Source organism: Calypte anna, chromosome 3 (assembly GCF_003957555.1).
Source record: "Calypte anna isolate BGI_N300 chromosome 3, bCalAnn1_v1.p, whole genome shotgun sequence".
Lineage (NCBI taxonomy): Eukaryota > Metazoa > Chordata > Aves > Apodiformes > Trochilidae > Calypte > Calypte anna.
In genome coordinates this window covers 30,077,980-30,101,568 of record NC_044246.1, presented here as the reverse complement: position 1 = coordinate 30,101,568, position 23,589 = coordinate 30,077,980, and the positions used below count along the sequence as shown (strand labels likewise).

At 35.4% G+C, this 23,589-nt stretch overlaps 1 protein-coding gene across 1 annotated transcript in view; it reads right to left on the bottom strand.

The window, feature by feature from the left end:
• Positions 1-23,589, bottom strand: part of SYNE1 (spectrin repeat containing nuclear envelope protein 1) — a 304,753-nt gene that overhangs the window by 186,338 nt on the left and 94,826 nt on the right. The window contains exons 16-32 of the mRNA XM_030446636.1: positions 22,303-22,505; positions 19,435-19,599; positions 17,128-17,280; positions 16,569-16,712; positions 16,059-16,232; positions 14,590-14,748; positions 13,179-13,343; positions 12,472-12,606; positions 11,475-11,633; positions 11,104-11,312; positions 10,737-10,845; positions 9,360-9,524; positions 7,476-7,643; positions 5,546-5,722; positions 4,322-4,462; positions 3,231-3,391; positions 322-472 (exon numbers count right to left, since the gene is read on the bottom strand). Of these exons, the coding sequence (XP_030302496.1) occupies positions 322-472; positions 3,231-3,391; positions 4,322-4,462; positions 5,546-5,722; positions 7,476-7,643; positions 9,360-9,524; positions 10,737-10,845; positions 11,104-11,312; positions 11,475-11,633; positions 12,472-12,606; positions 13,179-13,343; positions 14,590-14,748; positions 16,059-16,232; positions 16,569-16,712; positions 17,128-17,280; positions 19,435-19,599; positions 22,303-22,505 (2,738 nt within the window). The remainder of the gene's footprint in view (positions 1-321; positions 473-3,230; positions 3,392-4,321; positions 4,463-5,545; positions 5,723-7,475; positions 7,644-9,359; positions 9,525-10,736; positions 10,846-11,103; positions 11,313-11,474; positions 11,634-12,471; positions 12,607-13,178; positions 13,344-14,589; positions 14,749-16,058; positions 16,233-16,568; positions 16,713-17,127; positions 17,281-19,434; positions 19,600-22,302; positions 22,506-23,589) is intronic.

Below are 23,589 nucleotides of genomic sequence, written 5' to 3'. Positions count from 1 at the left end.
CTTAAAACACCATTTATTTATGTAGCTATTTTGTACATCAGTTGAGATTACTCAAAAAATAAGAATATAAGTGAAATAATATTTTAACCATATGCACAAAAGCTCCATATATTTAAAGGAAGCACTAACAGAAGGCAGCTTGTAATAATTTTTCTTTAGATTTATGGAAAATCTTTCTTTCTGGTATATTTGTGTACAAAGCATACCACCGTGGCATCATGGTAGTTCCATAATGTGAAAAATGCCTGTTCTCTCATTTGGCCTCTAGCAAAATGACAGATAAATGGACTTTTAATGCTAAACATAATGAGAACTGATCACCTTGATTTGGCTGATCTGTATGTCCAAAGGAGATGATGATGTTTCCAAAGTTTCCAGTTCTTTTTCTTGTTGAGCTATCCAGATGGACAGAGCTTCAAAATTATTGCCAAAATGTTCCCACTTGTTTTTCACCATTTCCATGCTTTTAATACTAAACCAATACAATTAGAGAGATTAAACAGTTTAGTATAATGAAGCTGCCCATATTATTTCTAGAATAAAAATGTAACTTATTCGATCTATAGAAGGGTCATTTTAAAAAGTCCTGGGTTTAGACTACCAAGTTGTGTACCTAAACTTAGACTTGGTTCTCTCTTAGACTGCACACAAAATCAAACAGTTATATCAGCCATGGTGCAGACACTGAGAGGTGAAACAAAGTACAGCATCATTCGTCAGCTGTACCTCAAGAATCTCATCATAGCAGGAAGAAAATGTGAAAGTAGCATAAATGTGATTTCTATGAAATGAAGTGGAATTAGGATTATACAATATATCTAAAAATGAGGTAACTGAGTGCAAAGATGTTAGTTATTTAGTTGCTAGAACATAAATATTAAAACCAGAGTATTGTGGATATGCATATATGCAGCTATGTTTGGCTGCTTTATTAAACTTGGGTTTTTATAACAGCAGTCTGACCATTTGTAGGAAATTTGTGTTTTCATATCAAGCCAAAGTATTGACAACAGTATGACTCTACTACCTCAGAGTTAATAGATTTATATTCTTTAAAAATTACATTATAGGTATGTTAAACAGAGACAGATTATGACCGATTCTTGTATATATCTAATAGCAAAGCACCCTATTTTTTGTCACAAGTCTAAAGCCCTTATTAAGCCCAATAACATTAACTTCCAGTATACAAGCTCCTTTCAAGACATTGAAAAGAAACCACTGCTCATGTAGGCCCTACATGCATTTTCTATTTCACTGAAAATATTAAAATTTCATCAGAAATGTTTGAATATTACAAAATTCAAAAATACACTTGATTTTTAAATATGTCCCTAAAAACCATCCCATGATAAAAATGTTTTATTCCCCCTCCATTAAATCTAGAGGAATCTTGAAGAAAAGATGTAGTCTAAAAATTTAAAAATTGACCTTTTAAATTTTTTTTAATTCCGTTTCAAAATGAAAAGCTATTAGCTATGTCACCAGCCACTTACTGATAAGAGTGTATTCAAATTCAAGTTATTTGCAGGAAAATAAAGTGCGAGAATATTTCACAGAAGTTCAACCCAAGAAAATGCAGCTCATAATCTGAATTAAGGGACCAAATCAATGGCACAACAGCTCACACAAAAGGCCTTTTTATCTGCCTTCCTTATAGCTGTAAGAAAGCCATAGGCCATAAAGAATATAGTCCCACACACACTGCACAGCTACTCAGGATCTCCTTGGAAAATAGATGTGCAAACATCTCTTTGTAGTTAACTATGGAGAGCTGCTACAACTTTTTATTTCCTGTTCATTGGCATAGTATAAACCACATGTACTTGTAATACCTTCACTCTAAATTACTTGCCCAAAATTTTTATTGATGATGCAAGTTACAACAGAATTCTTACACACTGGTTGTATGTTCTGTAGATCATTAAAAAGAGTTATATATATTTGCATGTTTTGCAGAAGGGATTTATTTTTTTATTATCTGTCACAGTACCACGGACTTTCTGTACAATCCATACATTCAACTAAAACCTATTTCATATCTACACTGAAAGGGGAATCAATGATGGCTTTCATTTAAAAATAGAAAACACTATCCAAAAAGTGAATACTCATTGTTGGGAGAATTAATTTCTTGAATTGAAAAATCACATCAACTGGAAAAAACTGTATAAAGTTTTTAGTAAGATATGGTGGAATTTGATTGCAAATCAATATAATACTAATATTATATATTGGTGAAAGTTTATATGGAAAAAGTCAACCACCAATAATGAGAAAGTTACATCTGCTGCAGAGGTTTGTTATTCAGTTTTACTACAATTCTTTTACAACTGGAAGAAAATGGCACCAAATTAAAGCCATATTAACATGGCATTGGTAAAAACCCAAAATTTCTGGAAAAACTCCAGTAATGTGGGCATTGCCCTTCAGATGGAAGCAATGGAACCTGATTAAACTTATAAATTATTCTACATAATATTTTCAGTAAGACAACATAGAATTTACACATATCTGTGCCATATCTGTGTATATGATCTAATATGTGCAAAAAAGACTAATGTAATACACAGATACAGATGTATGTGTATAGAGATAAAATGAGAAGGTCAGAAGTTAAAGTTGAGTAACTGAAATTCCATAACTGAGTTACTCACTCGAGAGAAGGAATGAAATTTTTACAAGAAAAAATCTGCAAAAATTTACAGGATTTAACAACACTTTCTTTTTTTATAGCTTTCAATTTTTAAAGAAAATTTGGCATATGGTGCCTTTGTTACATGCAGCAGCAGATGCTTTTGATATTGCCCATGAAATAAAATCTGGGTATCCAGCTAAGATGAAGGCACTTCTTGACATTCCTGTGGAGAAGTGGGGCAATGAAAATTGAGGCAAGTATATGCTGTTCTCACACTAGAACTAAGATTTTTCTTTCTAAAAGAGTCTAATACCTTAAAAGTTAATTATTCCCTCTTCACAAGACTGAGATTTAAAGATAATTCACAGGTTAAATGTAATTAATAGCGGTGTTATTAACTACTTATTAAAGAAAGATTTTGTTTATTTGCAGACACTCTACTGACATACTTGGAACTAAAACCTGGTTACTCTGCCACGTCAAGCTGTAAGTGATGGAGTTTATAGACAACATAAAATGCCAACAAGGTATTCTAGAAATCTGATACAATCTTATAGTGGAGAACGAATATTAGGACTTGTTAAGAACATACTCTTCTTCAAGAGTAACTTCCACTTTTTTCACTTGTTCTTGGATTGATTTTGCCTGTCGCTGAAGGGACTGCTTGTTCTTTGAACCAAGCTGTATCTCAGAAGAATTCTTCACCAGATTCTTAGCCTGCACTGCCATTGCTTCAGTCTGTTTAGAAAGCTCCTGTAAGAATGCAAGACACGTTAATACAACTACAAAATACCATATGTTTACACAAAAAATATTCTTCCTCAATGTGTGTGGTTAGAAAAATTGTGTCCTACATGTATATTTTGAATGTACAGTCTCTGAAGAAAGTTATTTTCATGTGGTATTTAAGAAATATTCATTTGAGCAAGCTATGTTGAATAAAATTTGGCAAGGGAGATTTTATGTTTTTTGATTCAACCAATCAAAATGTATCCTATAGCTCTTCAAGAAATTTATTTGTGAATTGCCAAAGATTACATGCATTTTTGTGAACTCTTTAGGTCCTACCCTTTAGAGAATTTTTTGCAATATCCCTTAACTTGTAATCTCATTTAATTTAACAACCATTTTCTGTCACAAACAGTAAGACCATACACAAGAACAATGCATGCTGAGCACAACCAAGATATGTATGATTTATTATCAGGTTCATCAAAGAGGAAAGTCAGCATAAAAAGGATGGCACTTTGGCAAGCAAATCACTACTGTTACTGAGGGCAAGCACATTGTGGCTTATGCCTATATGTTAGAACACTTTCTTTTTTTAGCTCGGGGCTATAAGGGTGCTAGTTGGCACAGTCCACGTAATTTTGCCACTGTTGGTGTCAATATGCTAATGCTTGGCACTGTGTAGCTAACTGGTATATGTGAACATAAAATGGGAAGTCCTAAAAATAATTATACCTTCTATACCATGAGCTTCAGATGTAAGATTTTGAGTAAATCATGTACTTCTCATAAGACAGCTTCATGTCACCGAGTTTATGCAGTCTCTAATCTGTATACACAATCTGCATTAGCATTAACAGGAGACCATGCAAAGATTGAAGGCAATACACTCACTACATGTTAACAAGCAAGGCAGAAAGGTAGCTCAGTTCCTGTATTTCACACAGTGAATACCTTTGTCTGATCCAGTTCTGAGGAGAGGCTCTCTAAACTGCTAAAGTTTAAGATACGTTCAAGCGCAGAACTTGCTTGACTGAGATATTTTACTACTGTTTCCTTGTCCCTTTCAAACTGCTCCCATTTATTTATTGTGACCTACAAAAAACAAACAAGCAAACCCAAAAGAGGAACAAAAGGACAAAAAGATCAAAGGGAAGAAAAAAAAATTTCATCATAAATTACTGAAATAGGAAAAAAGATAGAGACCTGTCATAAAATAAAACAGTTCATCGGGAAAATACCACCTACTCTACAGATGATACTGTTCTGAACCCAGTGTTTTGATCAGCATACAGCATTTATTTACCAGTCAAGAATTATGACAGTATAAACAAATATTTTTTTGGCTCTGCATTAAACGAAGGCATGGATTAATACTTTCTATACAGAATTCCTCAGGAAAAAAAATGTTTCAATAATAATTTCTTACGTTAAGAAGTTATTTGAGCTCTATCAATCATGTTTTCATCTTGTGTTTTATCATGAGAAATAATATTTATGGTTTTAAACATTTGTGTGAAACTGTGGACAGCTGGATTACTATTCTGCTTAGAGAAATGTAAAGGACAATTCAGATATGAGCACAAGAAGCTATAAATTCCAATCCTAGCTTAGTCAGTGGGTAGTTATAAGACCTGAAGTAATCCGTTTGATTTCTCTCTGACATTTTACTTCCTTCTCTAAATTTAGGATAACAGCATGTATTTCACACATTAGTTGTGATAATATTTGCACAACATCAGGTTTTATTAATCTAATAACCAGCCTAAAGACTCTCAATTAAAAGGACAATATCATCTTTAGTAACCAGGGGAGACAGCACATAAAAACCAAAGTTACAGATAAATTATTCCAAATATCAATTATGACCAAACAGTCTGGACTTTTAAAGACCTTTTTTTTTAAAAAAAAAAAAAAAAAAAAAAAAGAGAAAAAAAAGAGCAAAAGATGTTTTTATGTAGAGATATTCAGCAACTTCAAAATTTTTTGTGCATGTGCTGATCATGAAAACCCCAAGGATCAGGGTTTAGAGATGAGACAGTCAATTCAGACTACTTACATTTAAAAAATCGGGGTTTTTTTTACCAAGGTGAAAAAAAAAAATCAAAAACCAAAACCAACCACACAAAAAACCCCAAATAATAATAAAGCCAAGTGTTCAAGTTGCAAAGGACTCACCTTCAGTTGCTCTTCACGTTTCTCCATAGTCTGCTGCATGTTCTCCAATGTTCCTTCCAACTTTTGTAAATCTTCTTGCATTGCACTGGGCAGTCCACCTTCAATTTGCAGCTGTTTAGCTTGGGAAATCTGCTGTTGCACATCTTGCCTCTTTGCACGGAGTCTCCTTGTCCTTTGCTGAAAGGATGCATTCAGTACCAGTGGTTAGACAAAAAACCCCTTTGGGAAGCTGGCACAATGAAACCACTTTCTGCCTCTGCAGGGGTATGCAATGAGGGTAACAGTCCATGGAATAGACTGGAGTATACTCATCAAATATATGCCTTGTGTTCCAAAATCTGGGTCCAGTTTTTGAGGTGTACAAATGGGAGATAAAGAGTGATGGTAAGGCCATGTATACAAAGCAGTATTTTACAAAGGAGAAACCCCAACAGCTGAGCAAGTGCAGCCTCAGGTGTATGCATTCTTCATGACTGCCTGGAATCATCCAGGTCTGCTCTGTGCTCTTTGAGGAACAGGTTGGAGCCTCAGAAAGCAACATATCAGCTTTTATTAGAGAGCAGAAGGGGACTTACAAGCTGCATAACTTTCTTTTATGCATTTTGCTTTTTATCACTACTGGGAACTCCTAAAATGACTTATCCTCTCCTTTCCTAATGTGCCTGACCTAATGGCAGCCTTGCTAGGTTAGGTCACATCTCCCTGCTCAGTTCTGCTCTGGGTACCTTCAGATCTTTGCCATTCTGTTTTTAACATAATAGAGTCCCTATCAAAAGAAGAACTGAAGGAGTTCTAGGAATTCATGAAGTTAACAATTCCCGCTACCTCTTTTATGACAGATGGGGAATGTAGAATACTGAAAGAGCAAATGTGAAACTTTACACATACAACAGCTTTTACAAACACCAAAGGGTTGAATATTCGAAATTTGAATATTCGAAAAAATTTTTTTACTGTAAGGGTGACAGAGCCCTGGAACAGGCTGCCCAGGGAGGTTGTGGAGTCTCCTTCACTGGAGACATTCAAAACCCGCTTGGACACGTTCCTGCACGATGTACTCTAGGTGGCCCTGCTCTGGCAGGGGGGGTTGGACTAGATGATCTTTCGAGGTCCCTTCCAACCCCTAGGATTCTATGATTCTATGATTCTATGATTTAGATAAAACAGAGGTAGGACAGCAGTGTCTGGTCAGACATTAAGATATTTGACCTTACAAAATAAGACATTTCCTCAGACACTGACAGTAAATTATTCCTATTCCTATTATCTTTGAATAGGCTTCAAAGTTAATTTCACATATTTGGCCCTAAAACCAATGACTCATGCTGTATGCAACCTATATTAATTATTTTAGCCCATAGATGTTTTGAGTTATTATCAGTGCATAAAAAGCATCCTTTTCTGCTCCTACAGACTGGATGCCAATCTGTCACTCTAACTACCTAGAGGAGGATATGAGGCTAGAGGCACAACTCTCCAGCATTTATAGGTGGGGCCTCATCAAAGCTGCTGAAGCAAAAATAAATCCAAAACCAGGATGAGACAAAATTTCTCATGGTCAAATCTGACATGAAAATTTTAAAAAGGTAAAAAGAGAGATAAAAATTTACAGAGTACACTTACCCAAAATTTTAAGTAAATGAATCCTGTTTTCAGGTGTTTTATGCCCGAAAACCCCATGTAAAAGACAAGGATATTCAATAAAAGTTGAAAAACATCACTAGGTATTAACATTTTAAAAATACTGAGTACATTTCCCATTATAATATCAATATTATAAAATCAATACTAGGTTCAAGTTTACTCCTACAAGTTAAAATTCAAAGAGTTTAAATATCAAGACTTATGTTAATGGATATAACAAAGTTTAGTAATTACATAAATTCTACCTTTAAAAAAAATGGAATATGGACATGAGTAATTGCCCTACCTGATGATGAAGTAGTAGTTGCTGAGCTTGTAATAAACTTTCTGTATCCAGGATCTTTTCAGCCTCTGCTTGGGCTTCTTTAGAGTTGTTGATTAAGTCTTCGATTGCACTTTTAACTTCTTCTTTGTACTGAACACAGTCTCCAACAATGCCTAATGTCTTTTCAATCTAGAATTACAGATAACTTTAAGTATTTCATATTGAAAACACATTTATATTTGGAATCAGTTTTTCAAAAAGCACAATAAATTCACACCATCTTTCTCTCCAGTATTCTTAACACCTTTAACTTTACATTGAAAGTGTGACTGAAGACTTAAAATGTGACTAGAAAGATCTTCTTGTTTAGAAATACTCCCTATTAGATTGCCATGCATTACAAGGTGACTCACATCCCGAAAGACCTGTGCTACCTAACTCACAAAATATCCTGCTGTGTTTTGGACTTTCTAGACCAATGATCTATTGTAAATTATTTTGTAAAGAACAAGATATATCTCTGCAGAAAGTCTGCATGGCTCAGCTAACTACTTGTAGCTGATTCTCACTACAGGCTCTGTTCCTCAGACTGTTTCTGTCTTTTAAGATTTAATCAAAGTAGTCTAGAACTAAGAAACCCCTTTCTTTTCTTTCCAGTCCATATTCACTTTGGAGGGTCTTTAAGAATCAATCCATTCTTGTTCCTTTTATGCCAATATTTAATCTCTACTTTCCAAAAACATTGTTGAACTTTGGAAATATCCAATATCAGTCCTTGTCTAAGCAGTCTCATCTGTATAAAATCTGTAAAGAGTATTCAGATTTTTAGGGATAAGTAGTACACTAATTACAGTATAAAACTCTATTTAGATTATGACTCTAGATTCAAAACAAATTTAGATTCTGGTTCTTATTTTCTTTTCCTACTTTCATGGACCTCTGGTCCCCTGAGTTCTGACTTTTGAAGGAAACAAAAAAACAAAAGTAGTTACTACAAAATAAAAAAAATAAAAAAGGGATGTTTCAATGTTTTTTTGCAGTCACTTGGAAATCCCATTTGTCCCAACTTTCCAAGTGTTTTCAGCCTAGAGAAGTTTAGTAATGTTTCAATAAGTACATGGAACTTCTATGCATTTGCAACACCTAGAAGGCCTCCACAAGAATCAGCATTAGCAATGGAATTAAAAACTTTGCCTTTCTCCCTGTCTTTCACTCTTTTTGTCAAATGAATCTGTTCTACCATTGAAGTGTAAGATATTCTAAATTTCTCCTGATGTTTTGGGGTTTTTTGTTTTTTTACCATGAAAACTGTGAAACGGTAGGTTCCCTAAAATCCCACAGAACTCAAGGGTTTGGTAGATTCTAAAAGGTTTTGCTTATCAATTAACACTTTCTCATCCTTTTAGCACTTACAGTACCTCATAACCAGACTTCAGAGAAATGCAGTTGTACCTGCAAATTCAGTGCACGATAGACAGGCTTAATGATTTGGAACTACCTCACAGTAGGTCCATCATTATTTCAACATAAAAGATATATAAATAAAGTAAAATTCTGCATCTGCTGGCTGATGTACAGCATTGTTTTGCCAGGGATGGCAAAAAGCAGATTTTAGAAAATTATCTTTTGCCTGTGAAAATTCTGACATTTTGATTCCGGAAACATTAATGATGATGCATTCCAATACCACAAAGGGAGAAGATCCATTATACTATTGTCAGTATTTTGTTGCCTGTGACTCTCAGACCTTTGTTACCCAGTGAGTACAAATGAGTTTTTCATTGCTGGATGCTTGTAGTTTAATTAAAAAAACACGAGGGGGGGAATTTATGCCTGTGAAGCCATGATTGATGTAATTTCATGTGACACTGTAAATGGACAATTCTTGTATCCCTTATACTGTACCTCAGCCAGCAAATCTAGGAGTCCCTTGAAGTCGCTGGAAAGTTTACAAAGCTCATCCTCTGTCTTTTTGGCCTCCAAATCAGGACATACTGCAGTCAAAACAGCAAGTCTAGATTTCAGCCAGATGTGATTTTCTCCTTGCTTGTTAATATGCTTCCTAATTTCCTGTGGAAGAATCAAAATGCATTTTCTTCAAATAAACAACTTATATGAACAAGTGGCATTCATGGCATTAGTTCAAAAATTAGTAGTGTAGACATACTACCTTTCTTATCTTGAAACACTAGGAATGCAAGGGGTTTTTTATTCACACACTCTAATTCTTTTCCAGTGGGTGAGATTTTTGCATTTCCTCCAAAGAATACTCCCCTACTCCTTATTAGTCCATTCTTTAATAAGTAGTAGTGAAGTACTTGTTCTTCACAGTTTAGCCTACAGTTGAGACATCACGTACCATGTATATATTTTCCATACATTGACCAAATTTCTTAATTACCAGTTTAATTCTAAATGCTGACTTTCCCAAACATAAGATTTCATGTGATACAAGATTTTGTGTCTCTTTCAACCTATTTAAATAGTTCTTACCCTCTCAGCCTCTTTTCACCACAAATTAACTTTTTCATCACAAATTATCTTTGTGCCAGTGCTGATGAGAAGTTGCCAGTGGTGAAACTGCATCAACAAATCAGACTTTTTGGAGCAGAAGCACCCATTAAGCTAAAGGTGTATCTCCATTATTCAAGGCCATTCTAACTATGTTTTTGTGCACACTTAGCCTCATAACCTGTTTATGGCTTTCACACAGACTCCTACATTCTTATTTTTGCTCCTAGTATGGGCAATTAAAAACAAGGGTCAAGCTAGGTCCCAGGTAACATATATATCATTGCCTGGAACTAAGTTAATGAACTGATGCAATCTTAAGTGTTCTGTCATTTCTGTTACCAGTCACCAATGCAAAAGTGAATGATTCCTCTGTGATACTATCATAGAAGATAATTTTTACTACAATTTTCCCTAGATGTAAGACAGTATCATTAATTCTTCAAAAAATTCCAGTCCAAAAGTTTTGGGTTGTCTGCACAGTGGCAGGATGACAGGAAAAGTACTTATTCCATCTGCTTCTATATTTTGAATGTTCTGAATATACAGGTAATAGGGCCTTCCATTCTCTAAATTACTAAAAGTAGGAACTTCTGACACACTTTGTTGTATGTGGGACATTCTCCTGGAAATGTATTTAAGAATACCAATAATCATCAGAGCTACTTTGGTGCTCATAGTAAAACAGTTGTGCTCCTTCAGAATACAGCTTTATCCCAAGTCCCAGTAGCAATGATTGTAGCTTTATTAGAATACAAGGCAAGGGCTCACCCCAACAAATGCTTTGCATTGCTTGTATTTGGCAGTATCATTGACATTTTCCTTTATCTTCTTTAGCTCTTTTTCTGTTGACAAAATCCAATTTTCCAATTCAGAAAATCTGAAATGAAATATCAGATGATGCAAAGCAAAGAAAAAAGTCAGATAAAAATTGTCATCACCAAAAGGTAACTTCTTCAATTTAAAACAAAATTTTGAAATACACTTAAAAACTCACTACGGTTTTTGGAATTAATAGATAAAGTATAGCTTTCTAATAGAAGCCAGAAACTCAGTATCACTTCTTATGTGACACTGATGTATGTGCAGTGTCCCCACATAAAGCTCTACAAGACCCAGCTAGCAATTGAGCTGACACCTGTTCTTATAGCCCTTCCAGGTGTCCGAGTGCTGTGTCAGCTTTATAAATGTGCTGTCTATCTGGGATTTGAGCTCCTTCAGGATTCTTTGGCTGCTTTCTAACGTAGCCCTCACTGGATCAGAAACTGGTAGTTTTTGGCAGAGTTCTTCCATCCGTTGTAGCCTTTTCTCGCACAGCTGGTAAGATCCTTTGTCACCAAAGAACAACTGATGGGAAATACAGAAAAAGGTTTTGTTAAAGACCCCAAGGACAGATCTGATTTAATTGTCACAGTGTTTGGAAATTCAAGTGTTTGTCAGACCTTCTGTTTATTATTGAGATTGGAATGTATTTCTTCAAATGCCCACGGGGTGGCATATAATTCATACCATGTGTTCCTTGATCATCCTTTCATTGCCTTCTCTTGACAGCACCTTGTTTTGTCGAGCTAGTTCAGCTTTGCACTCCTCTACTGTGACCAGGAACTTGTTTCTCTGTGCTTCAATCTTCAAGTGGATCAAATGATATGGGGCTTCTGTTTGAAGATCCTACACACCCACAGAGTCAATAAATAAATGGAGATAGAACACTACTTCCCCTACTTTAGTGTGAAGTTACTACAAATAAATAATCTAAAAAACTGCTAATATAGAAAATGAAGACCATATATGCACGAACAAATGGGGATTCTCCACATTAAATAAATAAAGCAACTATCTTACTTATATTGTGCTTACATATATCATAAGGTTATAAGTTTTCAGGGACCAGAATATGTATGTATAAGGCACATTACAGAGACATCTTGATTCCTGGCAAGACATACCAAATATTTCCTGTTTAAAGTGATAAAGCGAAAATCACAAGGAAACTACATTCATTGCTGAGTCCAGAGACTCTTGTAAGGATGACAGCATGAAACCACACAACCATCACTTCAGCTTTGACCTGCAACACACTGTGGCAGGCAAAAAAATTCCATAGCTTATGAGCAATGTTTGTGCAGTTGTTAGAGATTTTGGAGGAAGACACAATTTAAACTGATAGTCGGACCACTTACAAATTTGTTTTATTAAGGCTGGAAAAGTTACTGCTGTCATCCAACATAAGCATGAATAAAAGCTAGCACCTTGTCTTCACAAATATTCTTAACACAAATGTCACTATTGCTGCATGTTGGGAGAGAAATTAAGGTTTTACAATTAATTATTCTTGTTTCTTGGCTTTTGACCACCCTGCTTAGCAAGGCTTTTTTGAGAACATATTTCTAGATATAACTGTCTTTAATTTTTTTTTTTTTGTTTGTTTCTTTCAGATATAGGTCATGCAGAAACATTCCAAAGTTAAGATTTAAAATTTCCAGAGAGATCATTCAATGTTACTAACCTTCCACTGCCTATGGAGTTTTCTCACAGCTTCCTGCAGGTTGTGTTGCTCTTGTTCTGGAAGGATGTCAGTAAGTTCATCACATGCTTTCAGAAAGGCATTCAAGACTCTCTGATCCAATTGGTTAAAGAATTCCTAAAGTTGTGGTGGAAAGTGAGGAGATGAAGATTGTTAGGGTAACCTGCCAACATGAAGTTCCCTAACACACTTTGTAAGTTTCAAGATTACGTCTGCTGTACTGAAGAACTGAAGTATGAACTAAAGAAAGAACAATTTCTAGCTATTTCCAGCAAATTAATTTATTCTCAACCAATACTATGGGATGGTATTTTTATATATGTATATTCTAAAGCTACATGCATAAGTAATGGTTATAATACAGTTATTCATCTAAAAAAAAAACCAATAAAATCAATGGATGCATGAGACTAGCAAAATGCAGTATCTCTCTACTCCCAATGGTTCTACCAGCAAAACTGACCCTAACTTCTAAGGGGATTTCTCTCTTCAACTTCTTGTTGCTTAGATTCATCAGTAAGAGGGACGACCTTTTATTTCTTTTTGTTCTTCAGTCTTAACAGTAGTTAGACCAGATCTGTATAATTTTATATGTGAAAGAAATCCACATCAGTTTTAAAATTAAGTAAGCTTTTCACTTGTACATCATGCACTCAAAGATTTCCAAGAAGGTCAGAAAATTTACTCACGCTATGTTTCCTGAGAAGTTCTTCAGGATTTCCTTTTTCTTTTAAGCAACAATTGGCAATCTGAATTACTTTCTCCAGTTCTGCTCTAGACTCCTCAAATTTCTTCATCAAGCGGCTATTTGCTTCTATGTTTTTTCTCCATTCACCAGCTTTCCTGACCATATTCTGAGTTGTAAGCAAAGAAAATGAGCTGGTACTGTCTTACTCATTTTTATTTGCTCTCTTTTACCACAATCTTACAAAAAATACATTTTATTGGTGTCACTCTTTCAAATATATGTCATTCATGAATGCTTCTCCTTTTCATGCTCCTGTATTCCCAATTTCTGAAACTAAGACTACAGCTCACGCTAATGTTGTCCTTCATGTCATCCTGTATTCCATAAAAGTGGGTAGCTATCTAATATAGTTGTCTCTTATACCTTCAGAATGCCTCTGCCATTTGGGTAACATTTCTATCTGAGAGCCTACTTGCCAAAGCACCTGGAATGGCTAAGAGCTTGCCATTCCATTTTTCCTTATAACAGACTGTCTCCTCCTACATGACTCTGCATGAAGGTGGTTTGATTTCTGGATCCAACTCATTCCATGCTACAGGTCCTCTGACCTAGAAGAGGTTTGTATGCTTATCACACTAGAAGGCCAGATAAGCAACCAGGTAGAAAGCCTCTCAAAAGAAAGGCAGCAATTTGATGCTTTAGTTCCTACTCTGAAATTCTCTTGCTTTGTAACCTTTGTCAGAGCTCTTCATTATTCTGCTTTGTAGTCTGTCCCAGTGTTTTCCATTAACTAGTGGTTATAATTCCATTCATAAATAACAAAATTTACCAGGACACATCACTATTTCACCAGTTCTGCTGCAGCAAGGTAACTCCAACACACCTTAGCAACCATACAGTTTACCATCCTTACTAGTTACAAAACTCAGTGTAATGTTGTAATGCTTTTACCCACTGAGCTGATCAAATCTGTAGTTCTCAACTTCAACATCTTGCTATGCCTTTTTAAGTTTTGCTAAACTATAAATCAAACCCCACGGATCTTTGAGTACTACCCACAAAACACAATGTAAATCTTTAAATCCACTTTTCAGATGTGGCTTTGTACAGATAATTGACTTCCGGTAGCTTAAAAATCAGTTTATATAACTTTACACGGAACAACATTCACCTGAAAGCAAATCTGATAGAACCAAACATCTGGAGATCTGACTAAGGTAATAATTAATTTCACACAGGACTGAAGTTAGACTAGGGCTGAATAGCCTGAAAAATGTTATGATGGCTAATAACAACATAGGGCTCTACAGGTAAGCTGGACTGCAGCTTTAATATGATCCGTATATGATTTATATGATCAGCTTTGTATGAACAAACTCTCAGAAATATGCACCAAGCTTTGATATAATTACCTGAAAAGTAATCTGAACTTGTGTAACTTTCTTCTGAAATGTTGACTGATGGAAATGCTGTTTTACTTCACTGGATGTCACACGCTGCAGAATGCTCTGACTGTTTCTCTCAATCAGGGATAAATCTTTCTTGCAGTTTTCTTGATAGGCTACCAAATCCTGAAAGAAAAAAAACATATATCCATCCTGGCCAGGAATAAAGGAGAAAAAAGTCTGACAAGAAAACAGGAAGTTATTATTTGATTATAAGGACAGAAGCAGCAAGGTAAAAGCCCCATCACACACAGAGTACTCAAAATGTTGTACGGAATAACACACAGACAACACAACTTTCCCCTTGTATGCAGAGGCCTGTACCCAAAAGAGAGATCTAGCTGCCTATAAAAATAGACACAGACACGTATGTGGCCATTTTGGTTAGTTTTAGAATATGCAGGTCAATATATTATTTTGTGATTTAATTTTATGGGACATCTATGTTTATTGTATAATGGAAAGATATAAGCAATTGATATAAGAATGGTGGTACCCAATAGTAGGTTATAATTCTTTTGCCTTTTGAACCTTTCTTGTCAGCTATTTAAATTCAGATTTTATTACAAATGGCAAATGGCATAAAGTAGTGAGAATTAAAAAAAAATAATAAAAAAAAGAAACATAGGTGAAGTCACACAATCTGGAAAAAAAGGTTTTAAAAATCTCATGGTGAGGAAGCTCTTCTGTTATTGAAGTAACCCTGCACTCCTCAAAATAGGATTTTTGTTCCTGGTTGGTAAATAACTGCAGAAGAACATGTCTTTTTTTGGTGAGATTCTGGGACAGGTTAACCTTTAGAAGCAGAGGAAGGACTACTCTTAGGAGCCGCTCCTTCACCTGCAGACTCAACACAAAGCTCAGCTGGTGCTCTTAAAGAGAAGAGGACTTACTTGGGAACATAAATGGACTGGATTGATTCCAAGTCAACATTTCCAAATCATCATTTTTCATTAAGTTACAAAGCTTAAACTCACTGAGTTGACCACCTCCAAATTCCTCCAGAGGGAAACATTTATTGGTCAGGTGGAAAAGTTAATGTTCTACAGTGCACTTCAAATAAACCAGTTCCAAACTTCTAATAAATTTCCATGATTGACCAAGAAATCATGGTCAGGGGAGTTCCTGATTATGTTATTTCATCTGCTTAATAAAAACCCTGATGTATTTCTGATATATCTATCCTATTTCTGCTAGATTAAAAAAAAAAACAACAAACACCTCTTATTTACTTATTGGATTGAAACCACAGGCACTAGGATGGAACACAGGTTTCAATCTTTGTATGTTTATGCCTAGCTGACTTTAGGATAGGCTATGTTGTCTGAATAGGAAGAAATATTTGCTCAGCTTACCCAGTTGCAATCAAAATTTCTAGAAAGTTAATGGTAAATACTTAGAAGCAGCAGAAACTTTTAAATGTTTTTGAAACTTACTTGAGCTTTTTGTTTAAGAACAGTTGTAGGTTGTGCTTCAAGATCCACAATAGAAATTATTTCGTTGACTTTTTCAAGAGATTCATAAAAATGTGTGATTTGTTTTTCCAGTTCTTCCAGTGGAGACAGCAGATTCTGGCATTCATACAGCAGGGTACAGGAATACTCTTTAACCTTTTGGCCATTTTAAAGAGAAAAAAGATATTTTAAAAAGATTGTAAATGTCAACAAATAGCAGCTTCCTCTACATGTGGGTTTATGTAGTTGCTACCTGACTCCTTTAAGAGAGATCAATCAAGATCCAGTGTTACTTCTTAAGAAAAGAATATAAAATTTAATGGTACTCTTAGAGTCTAAAAGAAGTAGCATTATCTCCACTTTGAATCAACTTTCTGTTACTATAGAACTAAATATTTGCTCAAATGCATACATCTGAGCATTCATGTAGGGGAGCTTGCTATCCGCCAGTTCAACAGTCAACAACCTCTGTAGCAAAAAAGTTTCAGCAACCTTGTTCAGCTGCTCTTTGATCCTTGTCAAAGTTCCAAGCATTTCATTTACTTCCTCTTGGGAAACTTCTTTTGTAACAAGCTGCGCAGTTCTTGTAACCATTTTGTACTGAGTTTCCATGGAAGGCAATTTCTGCTTAATATTCTGAAACAAATGTTTAAAAAAACAATTTCAACGACAGCATTTATGCATTCATGGAAGATACAAGTCTGTTCTCAAGAGATAAAGATATATATCACAACCATAAATTGTTATTACTGCTTTTGTTGAACACTGGATCATATTTCAAATGAATGAAATCTATCAATCAACTCACCTGAATGCGATTTGAAACTACACAGAAATAAATATGTAGTGAGATAGAGTTTTGGAAATGTGGTCTGGAAATGTCACTCATACAAATACAATTCCTTATATTAGCTATAGAGGAAATTATATTAAAAGCACCACTTAAAAAAAAAGCAAACATGAAAACGTATAAGGAAATAATTCTTGATTTCAGATTTAGTTTCAAGTTTTTCTTGAAGGAGAAAGAAAAGGATGAAAAGAAGGCACTTACTTCTATATCTTGTACAAATTTTTTGACATCAGGAAAAGATACTTCTATAGGGACTGAAAATTTACTATTGCTTCCATCAATAAAAGCTGTCAAGTGGGCAACACCATCTGAGTATTCCTTTCTCATTTTGTCCAATTCATCTGCTCGAGCATACTAGGAAAATACAAAGTAAAAAGAAACAAACAAAAAAATAATGACCTCAAATGGGGTATATGTTGAATAAGTAATGACTTAGGAGAATTAGACTATTTTTAGTGTAATTGTTTGCTGGGAAATTGTATTTAATAAAATACAAAATAGTGGAATCTAATCTTCTAAATTATTTAGACATTAATAATCTGCATCAAATTAAATAGCACTGATACTATAAAGAACAACATTCATGCAAGAGGCCATCCTTTTTTAAGGAAATAATTTGGATGGAGTTTGGATCATTTGGAGAACACCAGACTCTGATTTTAACCTAGCACTGACATCTCAATTACTTTCACATTGCCTGGAGTACCAATTTTGAAAATGCAAAAAAGAGAATAAAACACAAGACTTTAAAAGCTGAAGTATAAGGGAAATTCCAATACAAGAACTCCTGGATTATAAAGAATTGTTGATTTTGCATCTTCAAAGAAGCTGCTGCTATTTAAAGTCAGTAGAAGGGGAAAATGCTAGATGTATACTGACTATATTAAAATATTTCCTATTTTGCTTATGAGATATAAAGTAATTCTGTGTAATTTAGTTCAGATCTTCTTTTATTTTTTTTTTTAAATGCAAATATGGTAACAAATTAGTTGGACCTTTGCTATGAGATAAAGGGTAGTTTTTCCATTTACTATCAATGCCAAATTGTTCACATGATAGAAATAGTATCTGGCCAATCTGGGGAAAATGTTTAGTTAATTAACTTTCATTGTACATGCTTATAGTTGCAGCACAATTATTGAATGCAACTTTCATTAAAGGGTAGTAATAATATTCACTTGCATTTTCACTGTTTAGCTTTACAGAGCTTATACAATAACAATAGCTAGCTAATTCCAATATTTTTATCTTGGGAAGTGTGGGCTGGATGAGTGGACAGTGAGGTGGATTGATAGCTGCCTATGTGACAGAATTCAGATCAATGGAACGGGGTTGAGTTGGTGGTCTGTAACCAGCAGTGTCCCCCAGGAGTCAGTACTCAGTCTGGTCTTGTTCAATGTGTTCATCAATGACCTGGACTGGGGAACAGAGTCTCTATTCAGCAAGTCTGCTGATGATACAAAGCTGGGAGGTGTGGTTGACACTTTGCGAGGCTGTGTTGCCATCCAGTGTGACCTGGACAGGCTGGAGAGCTGAGCAGGGAAGAACGTGGTGAGGTTCAACAAGAGCAAGTGTAGAGTCCTGGACCGGGGGAAGAAGAATCCCAAGCACCAAGCACCAAGCAGAATCCTGGGATGCAAAAAGAAGAGTGTGGCCACTAGGTTGAGGGAGGTCATTCTCCCCCTCTACTCTGCCCTGGTGAGGCCACAGCTGGAATCCTGCATCCAGTTCTGGGCTCCCCAGTTCAAGAGAGACAGGGAACTACTGGAGAGAGTCCAGTGGAGGCCAACAAAGGTGACTGGGAGACTGGAGCATCTCTCTTATGAGGAAAGACAGCAAGCTGGGACACTTTTGCCTGAAGAAGAGATGGCCGAGGGGAGACCTTATCAGTCTACCAATATCTAAAGGATGGGTACAAGGAAGATGGAGCTGGATGCTTCTCCATAGTTCACAGTGAGAGGATGAAGTGCAAAGGGCACAAGCTGGAACATAGCAAGTTCCATCTAAACTTTAGAAAGAACTTTTTTATTATGATGGTGACAAGGCACTGGAACAGGCATCCAGATATTCAAAACACTCCTGGATGCAGCCCTGTGTAATGTGCTCTAGGTGATCCTGCTTTTGTAGGACAGTTGGACAAGATAATCTCTAGAGGTCCCTTTCAACTCTGATAATTCTCTGATTCTGTGATTTTCTTATTCAAGGAACACTAGGGGCTATACATAAATAATATTAATTGTATCAAGACAAGACACCATAAGAAAAAACTAAAACTTACACTATTTTAAAAAAAATAAATAAAAAAACCTACATGAAAGAAAAGATAAACAAATAAAAAGCACCAATAACATAAAGTGCTCCCAGATAAAAATTTCTAACTGAAGTAATGATGAACAGTAAGGCCCTTTGGTAAGCTTACCTATAGCCCTTCTAGTTGGGCATATGTTTCCTGCTCGGGTGGAAATGACAAAGTAAATATTTAAAAATAACAACAGCAAAACCACATACCTGCTTGACTTCCATAAACAATTCTCTCCATCTTCCATTTAGTAACAGAAGCTGTTGTTTAAGGTCTCTGGAAATAGTCTCATCACATGTTTCAATCAGAAAATTACCAGCATCATTCATGGCTGTGTGCTGTTGGATCCAATGAGGTAAATGCCGGAAGAAATCCTGAAGAAGAAAAGGAAAACATCTTTTTAAAACCTTCTCAATTAGTTTTTATTTTAAATCGTTAATCTAAAATTTAATCATTAGCTGATGGCTTGGTAAATATATTTGAACAATTATCCTCTGAAAATCTGTATATCAGATATGCCATAGCAGAACTTTCATGGCTGTGATCGTAACCCATGGAACTGAAAATTGCCTCCAGTTTACTCAGAACTCATTTTACTCAAGTGAGTAGCTTCAGTTAAACTCCCAGAACTGCTCCTTAAGAGAAAGCTCTATAACTGGAAACATTATTAGTGCTCCTTTAATTTCTATCTTTTGTTGAAATAGTCTGGGCAGTGAGTAACCTGGGCCATACTCAGAGTGTAGAGAGATTTTTTTCCATGCTGTGATCCATAGGCAGCTTTCCACTGTCTGGTGTCCCAGAATACCCGAGAAGAGTGATCCTTAATCACTGCTTCCTCATGTCCCAGAGTAAGTGACTGAGGAGGAGAGAGGGATGGCTGTCTCTGATTTTTCCCCCTCATTCCAAATAGACTGCCTAAATAGCCCAGCCATATTGCCAAATGTTTCTGTGCATCTTTCTAGGAAGGTACAGGCTCCTAAATCAGTAAAGACAACCATTCCAACAATTCCGACAATTCCTTCCCTTCATTTTTGCTCTTCCAGAGAATGGGCAAGTATTGTTAAAGCAGGTATCTCCAGGAACTATGACTACAGATATACCAGTAAACAAAACAAAGTAAGCAAAGCCAAAATGCCACTTTATTTTGCAGAAAGAGATGTGGTACTTGCTGGTCTTGAAATCATACAGATATAATGGAAAGAAAAAAAAGCCAACACAGCTGGATGCGGGGAAACTATGGTCTTTGCCTTGATGAAATCCAGAGGGGTTTAGTAATTCAGGTAAAGCTTGCAAGTGAGCATCAATTAAATCTCTGTATCACATTACTTATATATTTGTGGGTTTATGGAACAAATATTTGGAAATGTTTAAAACAAATTTTATGCCATATTCAACACAATAGTTATCATCTTTCACCTGGGATTCCAGATGTTTGTGCTGATGGCCCTATGACTCTTAATTGTACAAACAAATACAATAATTTTTTTGTGTTTAATAGCCAAATATTAAAACTTCTATATCAGTGCTACCCTTGGAACTGAGTGTTATTGCTGTGATGTGCTAAATTCAAGAGTAATAGCAGGAGTAACTTTAAAAATATGTATCAGACTACAGGCACAATGTGGCTAGTCTTGGTTTTCCTCTGACACTTTTGAACCAGTATAATTTTAAGAATAAATTAGCATTTTGGGAAGAATAATGTGTTCATGTTTAAAGTTTTCAATATAGCTTTTTGAAACTCTTTACATATCAGAAGAGTAATATGTACTTGCTAGATTTAAGTTAGAAATGAAAAGCAAATATATGCTGGATGCTTACTTTTGGCTTTCTGCTTTGAGAGTTTTCAAAGGCAAAGCTATAAAGCTGGCCAAAGTAGTAAATACTTTTATATTATTTCTATACATGGATATGAGAATATTTCATTTTAAATACTGATGTTGCAGGAGGAGCCTTTCTTGCTCCTGAGGCTCGATGAGCTGCTGGCCTCTCCATTGCCTCGCAGGAGAGTGAGAGGCTCTGTGGGTGTGTGTCCCACCTTTATTGGCCCCCTGGTAATAGGGGGCCTGCCCTAACCAGGCACAGGTGGACTCACAACCACTCTTTGACAACTCGAGGCACCTGGTTTATCTTGTTTCTCTACATATTGACAAGTTACTTTCATAAAACATACACAAGGAGTTAAGATGAGCCTGATCAGCTGAGGTCATTTTTCCTGCTCAGTAGTAATAGCTTTTGATATTTATATTATGCCAGATTATCAAATCCTTTTTACGCATTTCTTTTTATTTTAAAAGTATATTTCATTCTTTCAGACTGATTTAAATTAACTTTTAGCAAAAATTATTCTGTTCAGTCATGTAACATGAAAAGCTCATTTCAGACCTGATTTCAGGTTTGGCGTATTACAGCCTAAGAAAAGCTTACTTTGCTGTTAAGAGCTGTCTAGCTGCTTACCTTAGGACTGGGGGAAAATGTAGCACCCCTTAAATGCAGTATTATTCAAATCAATCTTCATTATTGAACCTTCTTAAACATGTCTTAGTAGTCTAATGTTTCAAGAAAAAAAAGCCAACCAACCAACCAAACCAAAATACACCAAAACTATCTATATGACTTCAGGCCCCAAGTGGGTCTAAAGAATTTCTAAAATGCCAAGTAAATTGATTAATTACTTACCCATTAAATTTGTCATATATACGGTGGAAAAATCAGCAGGAAAAAAATTCTTAGAGTGTCTTTATATGCAGCACATTGGTGTTAAGAGCTGTATTTTCCTCTGAGTATATCGTACAATTGTTTTATCTCTGAGCAAGACTGCTGCCCTTTATTCATGTCAAAGATGCCTCTAACCATGTTGTCACAGATGACATTCCTTCACTGGATTTATATATATGTTTATACGTGCTACACATGCAAGCATTGGCACTTCTGTGATGAATATAGACAGTATGCCTGAAACTGAAAAAAATCTCTCCCTCTTGGATGACAACTTGTAAAACAATCTCAGCAAATCCAAAAACATATCCTACTTTTTATAACTGACAAAACAGTGAGATACATCTGCTATTTGTGCATACCTTTTTGGAATGCTCAGGCTCGTTCAGCATTTTTTCAGCATCTTCCAGCCAAGCTTGTAGACCTGCCACAGTGCTGCTATATCTATCCCAATTTAAAATTACTTCTTCCAACATGCTTCTTACACTTCTCACTTCTACCGAGAGATTCCTCCACTGTGCTGTTGTATCACTCATGAATTTCATCACATTCTCAACTTCTTCCACTGGGTTAGAAAAAAGACATTATTTTGGTTCATTACTATTTCTGGAAACCTCAGTTTTCCCTTATGTCTATCCATTCTCTTCAGGAAAATATTTTTGTAATTAGTTTTATAAATATAATTTATTCATTACTATTAATTTATTATTTCTTCAACTTCTGTTTCAATAGTCTTTTATATACATACATTGAGTTCATAGCCCAATTTTAGTGCAAAATCAAGACTGAGAAATCAAATATGAATTAAAGACTAAAGAAAGTACATAGAATCAGTGCTATCGTGAAACAATCATACTGTATATTCATTGTGATTTAATTTTCTATTCTATAATAAAAGAAATCAAGAAAGCAAGCTTCCTTAAAAAAGCAGAAAATGAGAGAAATATTATGTACAAACACATACTATGTATGCACTGAAAAATACTGAATGAAATTCTGATCTTTGTTCCATTGACTTTAAAATCCAATTGTTGCTAATTTCTGTCATTTAATTTTTAGTATTTTCCTCGTGACAATAAAGGAACAATTGTGTCTGCTTTCCAGAATGTAAAAAAAATAGACAGAAGGACTCAAGTAAATCCCAAGAAACAAGCAGAATACAGGAAATGTAAAAAGTATTTTACAGCTAAAGTGTTTTCTAATTTGTGCTGCTGTTTCTTAATTAATGTGAGTATCTACTTTTAAGAATAATTTTTTGTTGGATGTTTTTTTAATTAGTACTGAATGAATCTATTAATTTCATTCTATGTAAGAATACCTTGTAAAACTGTTTATTCTTGAAAAAAAAATTGAGAACCACCATCACCAACTTAAATCTCCCAACCAAGCCAAATCATTAATTTTCTCCCCACATCTGCTAACCACTTTAGCAGCTGCAGCAATCCTCCACCAACAGGGTTGTGTTATCTCCTCAGCAGAGATTAAAGCCATCTCACATTTGTAACTATCTAGGTCAAACCTTGCCCTCGTGCATTCTCACTCAACTCGGAAGTGTTCAGGACGTGCAGGAAGGCAGGTGGTCAATCAGTTACTCATTTTTGTAATGTATAGCTGTACTTCAACTACGATTTGTGTCCCTCTTATAGGCT